At 44.5% G+C, this 20,328-nt stretch overlaps 2 protein-coding genes across 2 annotated transcripts; one reads left to right on the top strand and one right to left on the bottom strand.

The window, feature by feature from the left end:
- Window positions 1-1,541: 1,541 nt before the first annotated feature.
- On the bottom strand, window positions 1,542-12,294 carry LOC124467301 (cAMP-dependent protein kinase inhibitor alpha-like). Its single transcript, XM_047019541.1, has 3 exons — window positions 12,103-12,294; window positions 3,699-3,862; window positions 1,542-3,483 (listed from the first exon to the last, which is right to left on the bottom strand). Exons 2-3 carry the CDS (start codon window positions 3,838-3,840, stop codon window positions 3,401-3,403), a joined length of 225 nt encoding a protein of 74 aa, XP_046875497.1. The 5' UTR covers window positions 3,841-3,862; window positions 12,103-12,294; the 3' UTR covers window positions 1,542-3,400.
- Window positions 12,295-13,714: 1,420 nt separating this feature from the next.
- Window positions 13,715-18,617, top strand: serinc2 (serine incorporator 2). Its single transcript, XM_047019809.1, has 10 exons — window positions 13,715-13,886; window positions 15,264-15,425; window positions 15,644-15,837; window positions 15,991-16,070; window positions 16,166-16,303; window positions 16,414-16,583; window positions 16,715-16,805; window positions 17,038-17,191; window positions 17,333-17,548; window positions 17,883-18,617. Exons 1-10 carry the CDS (start codon window positions 13,848-13,850, stop codon window positions 18,019-18,021), a joined length of 1,383 nt encoding a protein of 460 aa, XP_046875765.1. The 5' UTR covers window positions 13,715-13,847; the 3' UTR covers window positions 18,022-18,617.
- Window positions 18,618-20,328: the final 1,711 nt, after the last annotated feature.

Raw genomic sequence — 20,328 nt, 5'->3', positions numbered from 1 at the left:
CTTTGCTTCGATTGATACTGGAATGAGTTTGTAACAGAGCTAAAGTCCATTTCAACGGGGCAATTATCGACTCTCGACTGGTGTTAGGGAATCTATGTACAGCCTGTTGGTGCTGACCTTTTCTGGTTGAATTAATGGAGCTTTACTTGTCTGGCTTTGTTGAATGTACAATAGCTGGATATCAGGCCAGTGTTCTGCTTGTCATTTTCAGACGGGAACAAAAACCTAATGCTGTAATTCCCTTTTGTTGTAATCGGAGATTTGGAGCTGTGTTTGCTGACTGGCAGTTGTTGACAAATGTAACCCTTACATCTACAATGAATCAAGCCACATGTTGGCACCCCTCCTCTCCCCCAACTGTGTCTAACTTCTAAAGTATCACGTCATCTAAGAATCCCTGTATTGTCCTGTATGCACCGACAGCATGGCTACTTTCTGTGACACAGCACTCTCTCATACCTGAAATACAAAAAAAACTTTATGGAATATGAGACACAGTACAAGGCTTCTCTCAGGGGTAGGTTACCCTAGCAACAAGTTACTTAGCAACCGTCACGGCCAGGGACCCACCATGGAGGTGTGAGATGGTGGGACAGTGTAGACAAGAGGAGGAACTCATTGGGGGAATCTTTGAAAAACACATTCCTTCCATTACAACAATTCCATCAATATATTAGAATCACACATTGTGATGTAACGTGTCAAAGCAGAGTAATATTAGGATTATAGGACATCCTGATGAGATGATATGGAATGATGAGAGTAAGGCAGACAGACAAACAGACAGACAGACAGATGTGCATGCTACTCCAGACAGAGACAGACAGACAGATGTGCATGCTACTCCAAACAGAGACAGACAGACAGACAGAGACAGATGAACACTCGCCCCCCCGACACACAACCCAACTTGCATAGAACAACAATTCTCAGCTATAATGGAGACCTGCGTTCCTGTGTGAGAGCAGCCCACGTAGCTGCAGCATCACTTACAACACTGGGTGTGTGGCGAAAACCATGAGGTTTGATAAGAACGTTTTGTTTATTAGATGCTCGGGTCAAGGGTTCGATACTACAAAGATGTGGGTCATGACAGAGCAGGGGATCTGTCATAGATCCTGTTCAATCTGCATTCCAGACAGATTCTCTTTGTGCCCAGACATAACAAAGAGGTTTTCACAACAGGACTATGACGTCTTGGTATTGGTTTATGAATAAATGTCTCCACCTGGTGTTATACAAGAGGACATGACTCATAAAACAACAGGGTACTGTATACATTTTGATATGATGATGTCTATGATACATCAATGACATTTCTATAAATACAAGCCCAAATTGTTATCTTGTAGGTTAGGGTGTACAACACAGGACTTCAAATCTCAGATGTTCTGATAATCTGTTGACCAGTTACATAGCAGCAATCAGCCGACACCGTCCTATGGCTGGTAAAGCACCACCACTGTGACAAGGACAAGCGTGTGCTTTTGAGGTGCACGTGTTACTTAGGTTTCATCACACCAGACACAGGAGAGACTTGTCTTATGGATTTATTATGCCATTTTCCTGTTAAACCCAAATAATGAAAATGTCAAGTTAGGCTGAGTAAAATATATACTGCACGTACCACTGAGAGATTAAGGACAGTTTTTTGAATAAGTTTACCTTGAGATATTATCATAAGAACAGTTTCATAGTCATCATCGAGAACATTTTATTACAATAGAGGACCAGTAGAGAACCTGATGGACATAAGCCTACCCTATGTGCATTTAATAGACAAAACCATACAAATATACATACAGCCCAAACAGATTAAAATAGAGACAATAATAATATGCCCATCGACTTGTATGCAAGTGGGTGAGTTTAGTGTAACTGCATGACAATATATACAACCGGAATGAGTTGAGGGGTTATCTATGGCTGTCTCTCTGGGTTCTATATGGTGATGGCTGCCTGTGTTTACACCATAACAGTCCTCCCGACAATCCTGCATATCGGATGCTGTGTCACAGACTCCATTAAACGTGTTGATGAGTGCAAACAGGCTGGTCCCCTCGCAGTCTGCTGAGTGGCAGAAGGCGAGGCATGCCGCCATCTTCTTCCACAGTCGGCCCTCTGTGAAACAGTTTGGTGTTTAGTGGAGGTGTGACGCCATGCTTGCTCTGGCGCCCAGTCGTCGTCAGGCATATGCTGCCAACCGAGTGGCACGTGTGTAGCTAAGCTCCGTGGGCCGCTCGCTGTGACTGGGTGGGTGGCGAGGCCGGCACATGCCCTACAGTGTGCTCTCAGAAGCCACACTGGATCGTGAGAGGACAAAGTGATAAGCCCCTCTACAGTTTGAACAGCTGGGATGTTTTATGACTTACCTACAAAAGACTACAAAGAAGTGTCAATAGCCCGATACTGGATAACAGTATTTCAGAAATAGAGTGCAATGCAATCTTTTGTCAATTGCAACTAGGCACATTTTCAGAGGAAATGTCTGGGAAAGTGGCAGCCTTTGAAAGAGCCTCGAGCAGAGCTTATTATCATCTTAAGTTTTCTCAGCATATTTAATGTGGTGGAAAGTGGTTGGCAGTGAAATGCCATTTAAGGAATGTTTCGACATTAGGATTTGTCCTACCCATTACCTTTAGTGCCAGGCTACTGTGACAAAAACTGGTTTGTATTATGAACAACTCAGGTAATATCCTAACCAATCTCCACCAAGGTCATCAGCTGATCTGGTTATTAGCATTCAAACTTCTAACACTGTGTAAAAAATGCAAATTAAAAAATATACCACATGCCCATTTCACACTTCAAATCCAAGTCCCAGCTAGTTAAAAAACATGACTGTCACACACCAACGTCTAAGAGGAAGCCTGCCTCTTTTAAAACACAGTCCATTTTCCTTATACAAATACACTTACAAGTTACAATTTCCACGTCAGAAAGCCAAGAACCAGTAGGCCACTGTGGGAAACCTTCCCTCCCATTACAAGGTGTATAAAATCAGTGATACTAGATAGATAGATACTGTATATATCTGCAGGAAATGCAAGCAAATTCATTTTATATTTGCACTGAGATCTTCATTGCTAATTATAAGTGAAGTCATAGAAAAATTGTAGTGGTACAGTATACGTTCTGCAAATGTCTCTTCGTTTCTCAACACAGGAGTGTGTAGAGTAAGCGGTTCCACGCACACACACTTACTGACACACACACACAATTCCACATCTCTGTGTCTGTTGAGATATAGGGGTCCTCATCCCTCTTAAGAAGCTCAGCTGTTTTGCACACAGCCAGCCGGTCGGACCATGGCTCTTTCACAGATCCTCTTCTCTCGCTCCCTCCATCCCTCCTCTCCAGGTATCTCTGCAGGCCTCCGGTGAAGTGAGGCCCAGGGCCCTTACGATCCCTCTGTCCCCTCCGAGCTCTCTGCAGGGGCCTGACCTTCCTCCGAGGTGGGAGACTGGGCCCCTCCTGGACCATCTGATACACACACACGCGCACACACACACACACAAACACACACTCAGGAAAGTATCCATCATGCTTCACAATGTAACTTTATGTGTGGCATATTAATTATTACCGAGAGAGAAAGACATTATTGTACCCTGGTAGAGAGAAATCCTCCTCAGTGGTGTGTTTACAGTAACAGGAGAGAGAGCCCTGTAAGACGGCGCCAGGTTGGGCGGGCTCACCTGTGAGAGCCAGCTCGGCCAGTTTGAGGGGCAGGTCGGTGGGGTTGACCCCGGCTGGAGAGCCCAAGATGTCTGGGAGGGCGTTCCTCCTCCCCGAGCGACCTGACGATGCAAAGTCCAACACAGGCTCCACCTCCGTCATCTCAGGGACCTATCACTACTGCCTATGGTAGCAGGGACACACACACACAGAGAAAGACACAGATATAGAGATACAGAGAGAGAGACAGAGAGAGAGACAGAGAGAGAGAGACAGACAGAGAGAGACAGAGAGCGAGAGAGTGAGAGAGAGACAAAGAGAGACAGAGAAAGACAGAGAGAGAGAGAGACAGACAAACAGAGAAAGAGAGAGATTTATTGTATAATTTTTGCCCACTGGGGGGAGACCTTTCTTCAAAAACATACATGGCTTTGTACTGCTGCAAACAACATTTACTTTGTTTCAAGGCTCGACAACGAGCACTAACATCTACAGTAACAACACATATTTGTATAGCATTGTGAGTAGCTTTATCTTGACAATGTTTAATTTCCCCAATGAACATTTTCTCACATTGGAGTTTTAACTGACCTGTTCAGTTATTTTTTATTTCAACAAAATACTCCCAATGAGGTTTCTGGTTTAATCTGGAATATCCCAGTTGGTCACTGTAGTGGATGTGTCGGTGTGTTTTCATGAGCACCAGCAGTTTGGTCATGCTCAAGGCTACACAAGTGACAGTCTGAATTATATCCCTTGTCACACACATACACAATATACACACATGCACATGCCAGCACATGTACACATGCATACAATCTGTAAATCATGATGAAAACCACCCCAACAAAAACTAGTATATAGGAAAGACACCAACACTCATTCTTCAAGTGGACATATACACATATAGCAGCACCAAACACAGTACACATTTCTTCGCAATCACACGCACGCACGCACACACACACACACACAGAGTGAGCTGCTGTTTCTATGGCAACGGATGAAAAATCACCTCTGGCTTAGCAAATGCAAGAGTCCAAAGCATTCTGGAAATCTTTCTTTCTGCTGCTTTTCTTGGTTGTTGACATAAATGAACCCTAACATGTTATGAAGTATCAATCTGCATTCCATTTTGTTTTTTTCTCCATCTTCTTTATAAATATTGAAAGTCTGAAACATGTGCACACACTCTCATACACACACAAACAAACACTCAGACATCAAGAGTGGGGGCCACAGGTTGGCCATCTGTTTGCCTTCAGCACTAGTTTTGCCCTTAAGGGTTATTTTGTTGTTATCCAACACAAGTTGTGTGGCGTCCCAATTTGAACATGGTTTCACAAGCACCATGCTGTGGTATTACATATGAACACACTTTTCTCCACCATATTATGGGTCACAGCGTGACTGGTGCTCATCAATCTCTGCAACTGCAGGATGATGGCCATAAACAGTGGAAACATAATGACATGGCGTTTCTGTGTGGACTTGCGTGGGCACAGAGGGGAGCGTACGCCAGCTAGTCTTGCGTCGATAATTGGGGCTCTGCTTGCAACACTTTCCCATTCTCTCTCTCTCTCTCTCTCTCTCTGCTTCTCAACCTATAAAACACTCCCACTCATTCACTGCTTGTTTGTCTTGCCAGCTTCTTTACTCTCCATTTCGCCTCTTTTGACTAGTTCAGCCCCATCTCTGGAGGACAACTATAATAGCACACGTCATTCTAAGACTCTCCAGTTTTACATTCAATGAGCTTGATGAGAAGCCTTTTCTTTCAGGCTTCTCGTTTGAGTTATTGCACAGGACAGATAATCCAATGGGTGCAGTTTAACTGTAGAAGAACAAGAGGACTGAGTTTACAAGGCCATCAGGTGGGGGGAGGGGGGGGTGCTGTAGATGAGATTGCCAGTGGTCCTTCACCCTAACATCTTCTTCCTGGTGACAGTGTAGGTCTGCAGCCAGGGCACGGGCATCTTCCCTGCCTTGCCTTGACGCGCCGCAAAAGCATGCCAGAGTGCCCCTTTGTGTCAGCCGTTGAGGCGGAGAAGACACTCTGTGGTTAGCATGAGCCGGTTTGCGAGTGGCAGGCACGTTGGTGGCAGACAGGAGACCACCAAAGGACAAAAGGAGGACCAAACTGAAGCCAGCATGCCCGTCATGCACCAGGGGGGTACATGCTCTCCTCACAGGTCTGCTCTGCCTCCCACACACATGCACCCAGGAGACAAGATGAGCTACCTTCCCCATCTGAAGTGTGTTAGAAATCTGGGCTCAAAAACTATTGAGTTTATACATATATGTATATAAATATTATTGTTTGGTTTGTTTGATGGAGGTCAACTTGAGAAGACTTTCGAAAGAGAGTAATGAAAGCAGTGCAGTTGAACAGGTGATAATCCACTAAGGGCTTAACTGAGATAATCCTGTATAGAATTTGTGACCTATATAATTTCAAAGGAAGTTCCGTCAGATGCTGGAGCAGGTTGTATTAGACACTATAAAGCCAGACGTTGAAAAAAATAAAGAAGAAAGAAAGGAAAGTGTTCAGCTCTAGTAGTAGGGGGGATGTTTACTGCTTGATTTTGTAGGACCAAAAGGTTGAACCGGCATAGAAGGATCTCTTACTTCCATTACCTCTTTAGACTACGGACCACCCTGTCATTAAAGAAGGTTATTATTAATCGAGTAAACTGCTACCTGTGTTATTTCCAAATGCGTTCCCCTCTTTAATTGACCGCTAAAGGATACATGATTGAACCACATTCCATCCAGTTGGCGACTTAGCAAAAAATCTATAAAGAATTTTTCCGATTCATGAATCTTTCCTCCGATCCATGTGCAAATACAGTTCTCAACTCATCAGGACACTTTGTATGCATTCAATATCCACCTGAAAATGTACACGATTTCTCTAGCTAAAAAACACTTAATGGGTCCTTTTAAACACAAATGCATCCAGAAATGAACTCTGAAGGCTGTGAGTTCTTTAGTTCTCTGAGATGCAAGAGACTCACAAGGGTCTTTCAGTCTAAAACCTAGAACGCTACGTGATTTGTGCAAATTAATATGTATATGTAAGTGCAATGCCCTGTTTAGGGACGAGCTCTGCTCTTATTTCAGCACCATGGACAGGGAAATATAACTTTCATTGCTGCTTCTTCTCTAGGCACTCCACTAGCAGCAGGTCAGTCAGGCAGACAACCAGTCAGGCAGACAACTCCCATGGGTATATCTCACCAGGGCCTGAGACTGGTCTCCTGCCTGTTTCTCATCAGTGTAACACAAGGAGTGTGAGGGGAAAAAAGCAGGAGTTCAGGACTTTTTTATTACAAAACGGGGCTTCACGGCAACGTGTAAATTAGACTGGGGGGGGGGGGGTTGGGGGTTGGGGGGTTCACTGCCTCACCTCCTTGAAGAGGTGTGGGAGAAAGGGATACTGGACTCACTTTCATACTCTCTGCTGCTGGCCCAATGACACATTGCAGCCGGCAACAAAACAACCGCAGAGTTCCATCCAAACTGCTCTGTAGCATCCGTGACAGAGGTCGTTGAGTGACCCGCTTATTGTACTGGGTGACTGTGTTCCACCCTTTACAGAATAGAAAGTGTCATCCCTAAATGAGCAGGTTTATCTCATGGATGATGTCAGAACCTTGCACTGGATGTGACCCACTTTGTGAAGACACCCTCACACGGGACTAAGCAGGAAATGATGTCTACGGAGGGGACAAAGTACGTTTTTCTTGAATAAATGATGGCTGGGATTACTGTGCCTCTATTTATAATTCCTCATGCCTACGATTACTTCCTGTACTTCTCTCTCCATCTGTATCCCTCTCTCCTTTTCCTCTACTCTTCTTTATCATGAAGCTTAACGTGCTGCTGCCATGGTAACAGCACCGCTGTGATCAGGGGTGGCCTGTAGGATGGGCGAGTGAGACACACAGAGACAGCATGTCTTAACACCCTGTGTCCAAACGGCCGTCCTTTCTTTCAGGACCTCCGAATGTCTATTTTTAGTTTGTTGGGGGGAAAGCATGATTCTGGTCAGCAGCTTGCGGGATTTATAGGAACAGGAGGAGGAGAGACTGAGTGGTAGAAAGGAGGAGGAGAAGCAGGGAGGTGGACTGATCCGGTGAGACAACTCGATCCGCCCTTTTGTTAGATCTTGCCCACAGCCTGGCTGATCTTTTCCCGTATCCACTGATCCCTAGCTATTTACAAAGCATGCTTGGCGTCTTTCATGTTTTATAACCCAGGCGCCCAGACTCACAGGCATCGACCAAGACTTTCATTTAGCTCTTCTACTTAGTGAACCCTGAAAGCTACAAACTCAAGCTCTGTTTGAGTTTGTGTGCTTCAGGCTATACGGGGGCTTCTAGGAAGAGCCTGCTGGCTAAGAGAAGCTTCAGAAACGCTTGTGTGTCTTTTGACTTCTGTTCTAGAAACAACCGGCAAAAGTTTCAAACGACGGGAGGAAAATCTGTTGCTTGGACAGGGTCTCTCTTTGTACAGCATTCAACACAACACCATTCAAAAACTACAGCCAATGAGGTCTCAAGTTGTCTTGCTTATGGGATCCCTTATCTAATCTTTGACGTCAGTATGGAAAGCATTTGCTAGCTAAACACCACTAAATCATCACAAATAGGTCCAAGGTCTGACAGAGGAGGAAGTAAAAAGGAATACAAAACAATATACCACCAAAACAGGACTGAGCAAGGCATTATAAGAGGACAACAGAAGTGTGTGGGAGCAAAATGCCTTCCTCTTCGCCAAATGTGAGATAAATTGCGAGCTCCTTCAAAGGGGTCAAACACAACACAGCAACAAAGCCATTCAGACCAATTAATGTACTTACAGAGTGCTTTGCTGTCTGGCTGGCATGTAGGTTACTGTTTCTCTCTGCAGTTGGCGAGAGGACTCCTACTGCATGCCACTCATGTGGGATCACAATTTAGCTGGGTACAAAATCTCAGACTCAAGTCCTCCGGGGTTTAAGTTCAAACACCGTCCCTGAAACACCGAGTCTGACAACGGCTGATTAGAGCAGGTTTAGAGGACATCATCAACGAGAGGGCACGAGACAGAGGGGGGATGAGTCACTGTATGCAGAGAGAGAGAGAGAGAGAGAGAGAGGGGGAGAGAGAGAGAGAGAGAGAAGACTGAACGTGATGTTCCGAGTCCCACCCCCCTTGTGACACTGGGAAGAAGGTCTGTGCGGTTTGCCAAAACCAAAACATCAATATTTTAGCCCTGAGCCTGAGTTTGTAGGAGAGGCTACAAGCCCCCACTGCCCCCTCGCCCGTTCTCAACAGTCACGTAAACATAGAAGCCCCGTGGCCCGCTGCGCCTGCACGTGGCTCTCCCACACTGCCCGCTCGCTACCCATGAGCCTTCAGCTCTCTCTCACAACAACACTGGCAAAAGGGGCAGTGGCATAGATACAAAAGGGCAGCCATGTCCTGTCTAAAGGGTGCACATTCTCAAACCAGTCCCCCCCTCTGCAATCATCACAGGGGACATGAAGCGCATTGTTGTGTTTTGGTGCGGGCCTTGAGAGGGACCGTTTATGGAAGGCTTAATTAATGGTTGCGGAAGAGGTGCAATTGAACCAGTCATGGAGCTAGACCCCTCTTACAGATCGAGACTGCGAACGGTGCGCTTTTGAATGAGACTTTCTCCAACAATGTCTCACGAACCATTTCAAGGGTTTTACATGTCACACTCACTGGATGGGTCAGGATATATTATGCATAATAATTTGGCAGTGGAACAAAAGCAGATGCATCCATTGTCTGCCTTGATTCACTTAAAGGCTGGGCCATTGATCTGTGGATGGAAGGCTCTGGGAATAAAAAAATAAAAACTCTTGTCTCCAGGGTGGCCTTCCATCTGGTCGGTGTTTCTGTCGGGCAGGAACCAAGGCTTCAGCAGGAGTCTGACATTGAGAGAGCACCAGCATGTCACGTCAAGACAGGTCAGAGGTCCTCATTTGGAATTCCACATAGGGAGTAATCACAGGAGTGTGCTGTAAGTGCCAGCATATTGAGTTACAGCTGCTCACTGCACCCATCATCTCTGCTGCTGCCACTGGGGGTGACAGGGTGGGGGGGTGGAAGGAGAATGGAAGGTGGGGTTGGGGTCATGGACGTTTAACACAGCCAACTCATCCTCAGAGGAGAAACTTTCCTCTAGTCACTCGTCCTCTGGGCTGCACGTCTTTTAACAGAGGTTTATTCAAAGTGTGTGTGTGTGTGTCTGTGTGTGTGTGCTGATCTGACCCAGTTTATACACTGGTTTCAGTGCCTTTATTAGAGTCAATGTGTGCATATGTGGTTTTATGGTGGTGTTGTTTGTTTTGTTGTTGTAAAACCAAAAACCCACATCATTGGCTGACAGACTCTTGTTCTGAAATTCCTGACTGACACGTGTCGTGGCCTGGAAATGAAATCATCCATTCTGAAGTATAGGTCACGGTAAAGGCTACTAGCTAGCTTCAGCCAAGCACTAGAACACATGCCATTCTCATAGGTCACTGGTCGACAGGAAAAATGAATTCAAATTCAGCTTCCAGTGGTGCCTAGTCAAAGTTTAATGTAAAACAGATTAGTAAAGAGCACCTTTATGCTAATGACCAACTGCCATTTTATTCCAGATATTAGTTTTTACCCTCCAAACCTTTCACACGCCATTTAATGTCTGTATATTAGACAACAACAACAACAACTTGTCTTCATAAACCATTCGTAAGCAGAAAACAGATACAGGAGGATCCTTGTGATGAACGCACATGGAGAGTTCCCTCTGGAGGGAAACGCAATCAAGTAGTGTTCCATGGGAAGCAAACAGCTGAGGTACACAGTGATCTGGCTATGCGTAAGTGGCCTCCATCAAATTACACTGACGCTTTCCCGTGGTGAAGGAAACATCCGTCTGTTTATACCTTCACCACGGGCGACACCGAGACAAATGAAAACGACAGTAGCGTCAGCTGTTGTTCTCTCTCCCTCTCTTCTTCACTTTCTGGAAGACTCCGAAGGGGCTCCACAGGCTGTCTCAGTGGGAGGGGGAGGTGAGGGAGGTGGTAATCCATGACCCGCATGTTTTTAATGGTCCCTCCAGAAGACTTTGTGGGGGGGAAGCGCTCTGCGCGAGGTAGATGATGTTGAGGAATGAATAAGAGGGTGGGTTAAGTGGTGAAGCTTATTAAAATGACAGAGACTGTTTGACTCTGGCTTCATCTGAACACAGCAATTAGGGTTGTGCATTCTAATGTCAGTAGTCTGGACAGTGCCCGGGGATGGAAAAACAGGAGTGAGTCATTGTGATAGAGGACCAAGCATGCTTCAGAGGAGTCATGCCAGGCCAGGGGGAGGGAAGCCACATCAAGGGGCGGTCAGGGTGATCTGCAACTGTCTGGGGCAGAATGACCAGGACATGTGACGGAGATGACAGAAGGGGTCTGACTCAACACCCACCAGTGAGGGATTGTCTGGAGCCATAGCTCTATGTAACATATATACAGTATGAATGGCAGGGCACCAAAACCTTGAGGTCATACAAATAGTTGTCACACACACACACAAACATACAACCCTACATTCAAGTTAAGTGGAAAAGGGAGGTTATGGTGATGAATTGTTTAGGATTGACAAGGAAGTGTAGCTGTTAAACCCGGCTCGTGGCACAGGCACCCCTCCTGGGTGTATATGACAAACAAATCAAGAAGCAGAATTGTAATATGGGAGTTAATGAATGTCTTTTTTGGTTCTAGAACGTTTTGGAAGCATGGCTTTTGAACAATGAAGAAGTCAACAAATGACCAACTGTAAATTAATGATTTACTTATTGCGTTAACAATTGAGCGTAGTGATTGTTTACCATAGATTTATATAGTTCTAATAGCTTTGTAAGTTTTCATGTAGCTCCAATAGGCCATTATCTATCATTTATAAATGACAGTTGGGGGGAAAATGACGTTTTACCTGTTAACATTGCCAGTATAGTGAGGTAACCTCACTGTAATTATGTTGGGGCCTTGGCTATCAACATAAAATTCAGACAATATTTGCACAACATCATTTAGTTTAGGCTACAGCAGTGGTAGGCTCGGAGTGAGTTGCTCCAACGACTGTCAGGTTCAGTGAATGACAGAACCTCTTGGATACGTTCCTGACCATTTTTTTATGGAATTTTTTCTTGACCATGTCAACTTCAAGTTAAGGATTACCAAACTTGTAATTGTAAATAGTAAAATATACCCTCGGTGACCTATTAGCTTAGTAAATATGTTTTTGTGTAATCTATTCTGTGATCAGAATGCCACATGTAAAAAGCACGGCTTCTCGTAACCTTCATTTCATAGTGATACTGTATGAATACAGCAACATTATAATAGTACACTTGTAGAGCACTCACCGACAGGATCAGTGCGCGTGTCAAAATCAAAATCCAAAAAAGTTGTAACTACCCAGCCACCATCCTCTCCAATGCAAGATACGATGTTATGCTGCAAAATAAAGCTTTCTTGTTATATGGAAAACGCTTTTCCCGTACGGGCTAATTGTTGCAGACATTGGTTTGTTGTAGAGCGGCAGGAGAAGGGTTTCTCGCTCTTCTATTCCGTCTTGTTCAATGTGCTCTCATCGCACAATTGAGAAGGCAATACCAAGATTCTTGTAGGCAGGGGAGTACGAGTAACAGAAGCCCCCTAATATGACAAAATATAGAATTATGTTTGTGATTGTGTTTCTTATTTTTAAAAATGCGTATACAACTGTAAATACTGTTTGTTTTAAAGCAAATATACACCCAACAGTCAAAGAGTGAATAGAACCTGGTAATGTATTTTACCCTAATATGGTACGAACGCGGTTTTGTCCAAAAGCATTGTGTTTCAGGCGTTTCAACCATCCAGCGTCCAAATCTACAGGTTTTATCCTGAATTGAACTGTCATCTAACAGGTGAATTATTATAACAAATCATCCAAAGTGGGATATCTTTTATGTAGATCAGTGTCAGTTGGACAACAGCATGTAAAACAGTTACCGCATGTAAAACAGTAATGAGCCCATACATAAAGAAACACTATAACATGTTTTAGTTTTTTTAGACTGTTATTTACACTGTTAAATGTATATGCATGTGCATATAGCAACACTGTTGTTACATTTACATTTATTTATTTATAATTCGTTAAAAAAAAACAGTATTGGTCTGCAATCAGCAACATATGTCATATGACCACATTCTCTTCAGCCAATCGTGTCTCCCACACTTCCTTTTATCAAATGAGTAGAATTCAGTCATATATTAAAGCTTAACAAGTGGCGTCTGAACGGCATGAAAGTGGGCAGTGGGAAGTGTCACTTCAATCTGTAAAATGACTGCAGATGCATTTTAAAGTTCTGATTATGTATTCATGTCTTGCTGACCCAGGTCTGGTGCACTCTGGCTGTAGTCTAGTCCTGAAGCTGGCTTAACAGTTCAGAGTACTTCAATTTATGGTGGCGATGTTGGGGTAAAATATAGAGGGACAGAGAGACAGAGAGAGAGCGAGAGAGCGAGAGAGAGAGAGAGAGAGAGAGAGAGAGAGAGAGAGAGAGAGAGAGAGAGAGAGAGCGAGAGAGAGAGAGAGAGAGAGAGAGAGAGAGAGAGAGAGTGAGAGAGAGAGAGAGAGAGTCCAATGGACTATATTTGCTGTTGCTCTAGAAAACATCAGGAATAGATTACACGATGCATTGCAAAAGTGAAAATATTGATTTTATTCAGATTTGTAATCAGTAGAAAAACATTCATAACATATTATCTAAAGGCTCATACACTTTCTGAAACAAAATGCCACTGAGCTATTCTTGCAGTTGTTCAGAAAGTCGTAAGGTAGCAAATGATTTCTTCGCTTTTTTTGTTGTCTTTTACCTAATGCATATCTGTTAAAACCAGGAGGAACACTCAAGAGTTTGGAGTTCAATATCTGTGAACCAATCCTTGATGTCTTGAGTTACCGAAACAAAGTAATCCCGCCCCCATTCCCTGATGCAAAGAAACGCCCTGTTCTCTTGACTGAGTTCATCGCTGGCTACTGAGCCTACGCTAAAACTTATTGTTACTGTTCCCCTTTTTCACTTTATTTTTCTGGGCAAGTACTTTTGTTTGAAGTAAAATGGGAGCGTGTATGGCATTGTGTTCACTTGCCAGCTGTGTAAGTAGTCTATTATTTTTTAAACTTCCGTAAAGTCGCTGTTTGGAGTTCCTTCGCTATTTCCGTGTGGCGCACGTAACTAGATAAACAAGCACAGATTAACTTTTTCTTGTATGGTACATACACGTAAAGTATATTCAGATTATTACAAAAGTAACTGAAAATGGATGTTGTAAATCAGTTTTGCATACTTTATTGCAATGCATATGAAGTTAGCTCTTTAGCGGCCTAATAGCGAGGTGAAGTTAGTTTCATATTCGACATTCAACATTCGTTAAACATTCGTGAAACGCTAGTTTGCAGCTTCGCGTGAGGAACCATGTGATGACCGGTATAATATTTTTATGAATATAAAACCTCAAACGGACACCAGAGTATTCTAACAATGTCTGGTGTAGACTACTTCCACAACCTTTACTTTTTCAATTAAGTTGTATGTGTTACATTAAAACCTTTGCCAGGCACGTTTTTATTTATTTAAGACTCCATGATACATTTTTGAGAGGGGTGTAGTAGACCACTTTAGTATGACAACAAAAAGTCAATCAAAAGCAGTTTTTTGTCACTTATCCAAAGCTTTATAAGAAGTCATGTCACAAGTTCTGTAAATTAGTTCAGGTTGTGCAAACAGAAATAAGATGCAGAGGCAGTCTTGAAAAGGGCAAAATACTTTATCTTTAAGAAGTCACAGACTCACAAATTAATAGGCCCTCAGTTTTCTAGCTCACATTGAATACATTTGTAGTAGTTTAAGTCAAGGATCTAGTTGGCGATATGTGGGCCTTTCTCCTTCATTAAGGCCTACTCGTGACAACTGACAAGTGTTGTTCCAAGCAGCCTCTGCTACACATTGTTTATATCCTTCACTGCTTGTAACTACTGCTCCAATGCTTAGTGCTGGAGCAATACAGAACTTGATTAGTGAAGGATGACTGGCTGGACCACAATTACATCCTACTGTACACCATGTTTTTATTGGCACACCTCCCTTAGCAGTCTGTCTGCATCACCAGAGAACAAGAAGATGCAGTCTTCTGTTGACAACCCCAATGAGACCTCATCCACTCGATGTAAACACATCACGAGGAAGGGCGACATGATTACTTCTAAATGAGTGGCTAGCTGGCCTGATTACTGTCAACATAATCAGCTATTTGTGCTCCACCCAATGGAATCAAGCGTAGGACAAAATGGGTGGTTGTCATGACAGTAGTTCCACAGTATCCCCCCCCCCCCCCCATCTACAGTGCAAACCATGCATGCATTACACAGATTATCCCCCCTCCCATACCCGAGCCATTTCCCTCAGATTTGCCAAAGTGTGAGTCATTGTGTGTACTGTCCTAATTCCGAGGCTGCCTCTCTTCCTATCTCCAGGCATCTTGTTTGTGTGGCTCGGCGCCCTGTCTCCTGTCAGGATGCTGTCCTTCCACGTACAACTCTGTGGTGTCCCGGCTCGCCTTCTCCTTCCTCCTGCTGCTCGGGACGCTGGTCTCTGTCATCATGATCCTACCAGGCATGGAGGCCCAGCTCAAGAAGGTGTTTCACTGTTTAACACAGTTAACCACCATGAGTGAGAGAGCAGTGTGTGCGTGTGTGTTTGTGTGTGTGTGTGTGCGTGTTTCTGTATACGCGTGCAACCATGCATGCGTGTGTGCGCCTGCTCATATTGTAATAGGTGATTGTGTTGACCTCCATGTATTTTGTTGTCACATACCTGTCCCCTTGTTCTCACAATGTCCCCTGACCTGTGTCAGATTCCAGGGTTCTGTGTGGACGGGGCTGGCACTTCCATACCTGGGATAGAAGGCAAGGTGAACTGTGACATCATCGTGGGTTACAAGTCTGTTTACCGCATGTGCTTCGCGATGGCTTGTTTCTTCTTCCTCTTCTCTGTCATCATGATCCGCGTGCGCAGCAGCAAGGACCCTCGAGCGTCCATCCAGAACGGGTACGTAACCCTGTTCCTTCAGGGAGGCAATGGGGCCCTCTGCTGGGGAGACAATGTAGTGCACGTGTACAATCTTTTGATCAACATTTGTATTTTATTTGTACATATTTCTTTCACTACATGCGCTAAAGATCCGTTGAATTGTTTTGACAGATTCTGGTTTTTCAAATTCCTCATACTGGTTGGAATTACTGTGGGTGCCTTCTTCATTCCAGATGGCATCTTCAACACAGGTACAGGCTAACTCATCCAGACATAAACCAACTACAAAACCAAGAGCCTCCTAACCTTGCCTCAGAATAACTAACAGTGTTTCTGTCGTTTACAGTGTGGTTCTGGTTTGGTGTGGTGGGTTCCTTCGCCTTCATCATCATCCAGCTCATCCTTCTGATAGACTTTGCTCATACTTGGAACCAGTCCTGGCTGGAAAAGGCAGAGGAGGGCAACTCCAAGTGCTGGTTTGCAGGTGTCAACATTGTCAACATTCTTTATTTCCCCTACTTGGACAAAACCCTTAAGCAACTGCAACAATAAACTGGCGTTTCCAGATGATATACCCTTTGATCTCCCCTGCAGCGCTCCTGTCATTCACCATAGTGCACTATGCCCTGGCCTTTGCTTCCATGGTACTGTTCTATGTGTACTACACACTGCCTGATGACTGCACAGAGCACAAGGTCTTCATCAGCCTCAACCTCATCTTCTGCATTGTCGTCTCCATCGTCGCCATCCTGCCCAAAGTCCAGGTGACGTCCAAATCTCCTCAGGCCTTCTCTACTGTACCAATGACTTTTATACATCTGTGACTTGCTCATTCAGTCATCGAGCGAAGCTAAACGTATGTTAAACCACAAGTTAAACAGTGTGTTATTCACAGGAGTCCCAGCCGAGTTCGGGTCTGCTTCAGGCCTCTATGATCACCCTCTACACCATGTATGTCACCTGGTCCGCCATGACTAACAATCCCAGTAAGTCTCCTGACTGACTCACCACTCTGGTGACCACACCATGAGTCACATTCACTGGAGTCTCACTGTCAAGGACACTTGCACGCAATGGACTGTGAACACACCTTTTTCTTTCCTTTTTTGAGTTGTTGCAGGAAATCCCATTATTGGCGTAGTTTATTCCACCTCAACCCTCCAGAATATATTGTCTCTAGCAAAACATATGTTCTCTTTGCTCCCTTCCTCCTGTCAGATCGCCAGTGTAACCCCAGTCTGCTGGATATGGTCAGTCAAGGACCCACAGCCACTCCTCCCCCTGCCCCTGCTGTCAAAGAGGACGTGCAGTGGTGGGACGCCCAGAGCGTTGTGGGTTTGCTCATATTCTTCTTCTGCACGCTCTATGCCAGGTAAGAAACCCCCCGTAAACAGCTGGTTTACAGTAAACAACTGGTATAAACACCCCTCCCACAGTAAACCTTTGGCTAAAGCAAACCCCCCCCCCCCCCCCAAAAAAAACCTGTCCAATCGTCTCGGCTTGTCCTCCACAGCATCCGTTCGTCCAACAACACACAGGTAAACAAGCTGATGCAGACAGAGGAGAGCCAGGGATTGGCTGCAGACTACGAGGCCGCCAACGGTGAGGGCGGGGTCAGACGTGCCGTGGACAACGAAGAGGACGGGGTCACCTACAGCTACTCCTTCTTCCACTTCAGCCTCTGCCTGGCCTCGCTCTACATCATGATGACCCTCACCAACTGGTACATGTAAGTGTGCCGTCGGAGTAGGTGTCTCTTGAATCTTATCCGAATGGGATGGAGTCGATTTGGATTATTATTATTCATTCAGCCTCTGGGATTTACAATAATGACGGCTCTTACATGTTATTCATGTAGTCTGCTTGATCCAAAGCGTGCTATTAGTGCATGTAGAAAATACAGCAGAAATATCAGGATCAGAAGTGAACGGTTCAGCATGTGAGTGGTTCGAGCTAAGGAAGGGTCTGTATAGGTCTTCCGAAACCAGTGAGGGTGAAGGACGGATCCGATTAGGAGGATGACTCACACCCTCATTTCCCCCCTGTCCTCTATCACTCCACAGGCCAGAAACAGACTACAAGGCCATGCAAAGCACCATGCCTGCTGTGTGGGTGAAGATCAGCTCCAGCTGGGTAGGTCTGGCACTCTACCTGTGGACGCTAGTGGCCCCCCTCATACTACCAGACCGTGAATTCAACTAGTCTCCAGGTTGTGTCCCTCTAGAAGGAATGTTATCGTTATATAGGCTATAAGCTAGGTTTTGTTTTGTACCCTATTGTCTTACTCTTAATATTTCAGGTATCAATTGGCTTTGCACTATACACTACCTTATAATGTCACTATGGGGAAATTGAAGATGGGGAAGATATCAAATCCAGTTTCATATGTTTTTCTCTAAATATCAGGACACTGGCAATAATGTTTGTTTGCTTTGATTAAATGCTTTTAGGTCTTTTGTTAGAATCCGCAAGTACAAAAGTTAATGTTACAATATCGCATTTTATTTTTTTACCATTTGCACAAGTGCATTTGTGTTTGTAATACAGGCCTACTTTTGTAGGTCAATATAAGTGATTTATCTTTTTATATATTTTTACACTGAAACGTTTCTTCTTCTTGAGAACACACTTATACTCAATGGTATATATGGTATATATCTTAGAATGGTCTTGTTTGCTTGAGTATATAAGTCAAGATTTAGTTGTGCCCTGTAGGTGGGACTGTTGTTCTTTAAAACCCATCCACTCCATTCACATACAGAATAATAAAGATATAAAAGACCCATCTTGACAACATATCACACTGGATATTGTTTTTTTCTCAATGTGCTAAGTGTTGTTTCCACTGTCCAACCTCTGATTTTCCGGCATCGGCCACCCTAAGGTCAACTAGTGCTTTACAATAAAGCATTAATCCCCAATCCAGAGGAAAAATGAACAAATTTACACATCACATGACATCACCAAGTATTGCCAACAGGGACTCCAGTTCCTCCCATACCCTCACTCCCCCCTCTGATCACATGACTTCTCTCCTGTGGGATTATTTCCCAGTGTGGCAGGATTCCCCCTTCAAACACGCACACACACTCTTGGCAGGAGACGGAGGGGGAATGTGATTTCCCCCATCACAAGATCGCCATGAGGAGGCAGTTGAACACAAGACCCGTATTCATTATGCGAAGCAAAGGGGCTGGTGCTGGGGAGGAGCGCACACAGAGAGGGACACATTTGTAGACTTGTTCTCAGACGTCTGGAATCAAATCACAACCATCAGACTAACAGCTTGAGTGTGTACACACAGAGACATACATATGCGGTCTAAAACAAACATTCAAACACTGTGCAGGCAGTAATACATTAAAGAGGGTCAGTCTTGCCTCCCCATTGATGTTTCTATCTGTCTGTTTTGATTTGAAGTGAGCTTCTTTGTGAGCACTTGGGCAAGATCTTTATTCTTCTTGTCCCAAAGTACATTGCACCCACATTTGAAAGCATTCTGATTTGCACTAAGGGTGCTGACATCTATAATTCAGGATGTGTGTTAGCACCTCTTATGATAAACCCATCCCCACCCTCCCTGACATCACAACCCAATGTCTGGACTGGGGTGTGACAACACTGTCTATCTTGGTGACCTTGTTTATAATGGAGTGACCCCCTATCGACCCTGGGAATAGTCAATAGTGGTGTTCCCCAGTGCAGCTGTGAGCAGCCGGCAAACCTAATGCTGTTATATAATGAGAGTGTGTGTGTGTGTGTGTGTGGGGGGGGGGGGGGGGGGTTGCGCCATGACACAGAGAGAGAAAGAGCAAAAGAGGGAGACAGAACGGGAGATAGAGCGAGAGATAGAGTGACAGATAGATTGAGAGCCATCGGTTGCGTAAGCTGGTTAGGATCCTGCTCTCACTGGGACGGAGATCTCCCACCATTCCTCTTTGCGTCTCAGTTAGCTCATCCTGCCCCGGGGAGCACTTCGGTGGAGCGAGGAAGAATCATCCAGCCAACAGACAGGTCTCCCCAGAGCCATGAGTGTAAAGCATAACCTGGCAACCATGATGGAAAAACAATCTAAAAGGAGCTATGTCACACATATAGCCTTAAATGCGATGTCGCAGGGGAAAGGGTTTCCCCCTGCGATTCTCTTTGGAGAGGACATACATCAATACACACAAATACAGGAACTCTTGACACTAGGATTGTGTCATAGGCCAAAACAGGATATGGATCACAAACTGACATTTGTGGTGAATTATTCTTAAGCAGGAGACTAAAGCTACATTCTAAGAAAAAGGTAAATGTCAACGCATAATTATTACAGAATTACTATAAATAATTTTAAATTCAAACTAAAACATTAGCCTATACATGACCCCTCCCGTCCTTAACAATATCAAGCAATTGCCTTAAGGCCAAAACATTCTGTAGTAACTTTGGTCTCCACCGGCGGACAAAAGGTACAGCTTGTCTTCCTCGACGCATCTGCAATTACAGTACAGTAGAAGTGGG

Source organism: Hypomesus transpacificus, chromosome 4, assembly GCF_021917145.1.
Source record: "Hypomesus transpacificus isolate Combined female chromosome 4, fHypTra1, whole genome shotgun sequence".
NCBI classification, from domain to species: domain Eukaryota; kingdom Metazoa; phylum Chordata; class Actinopteri; order Osmeriformes; family Osmeridae; genus Hypomesus; species Hypomesus transpacificus.
Note: the sequence above shows the minus strand (reverse complement) of the source record. Positions and strands in the feature narration are given on the sequence as shown.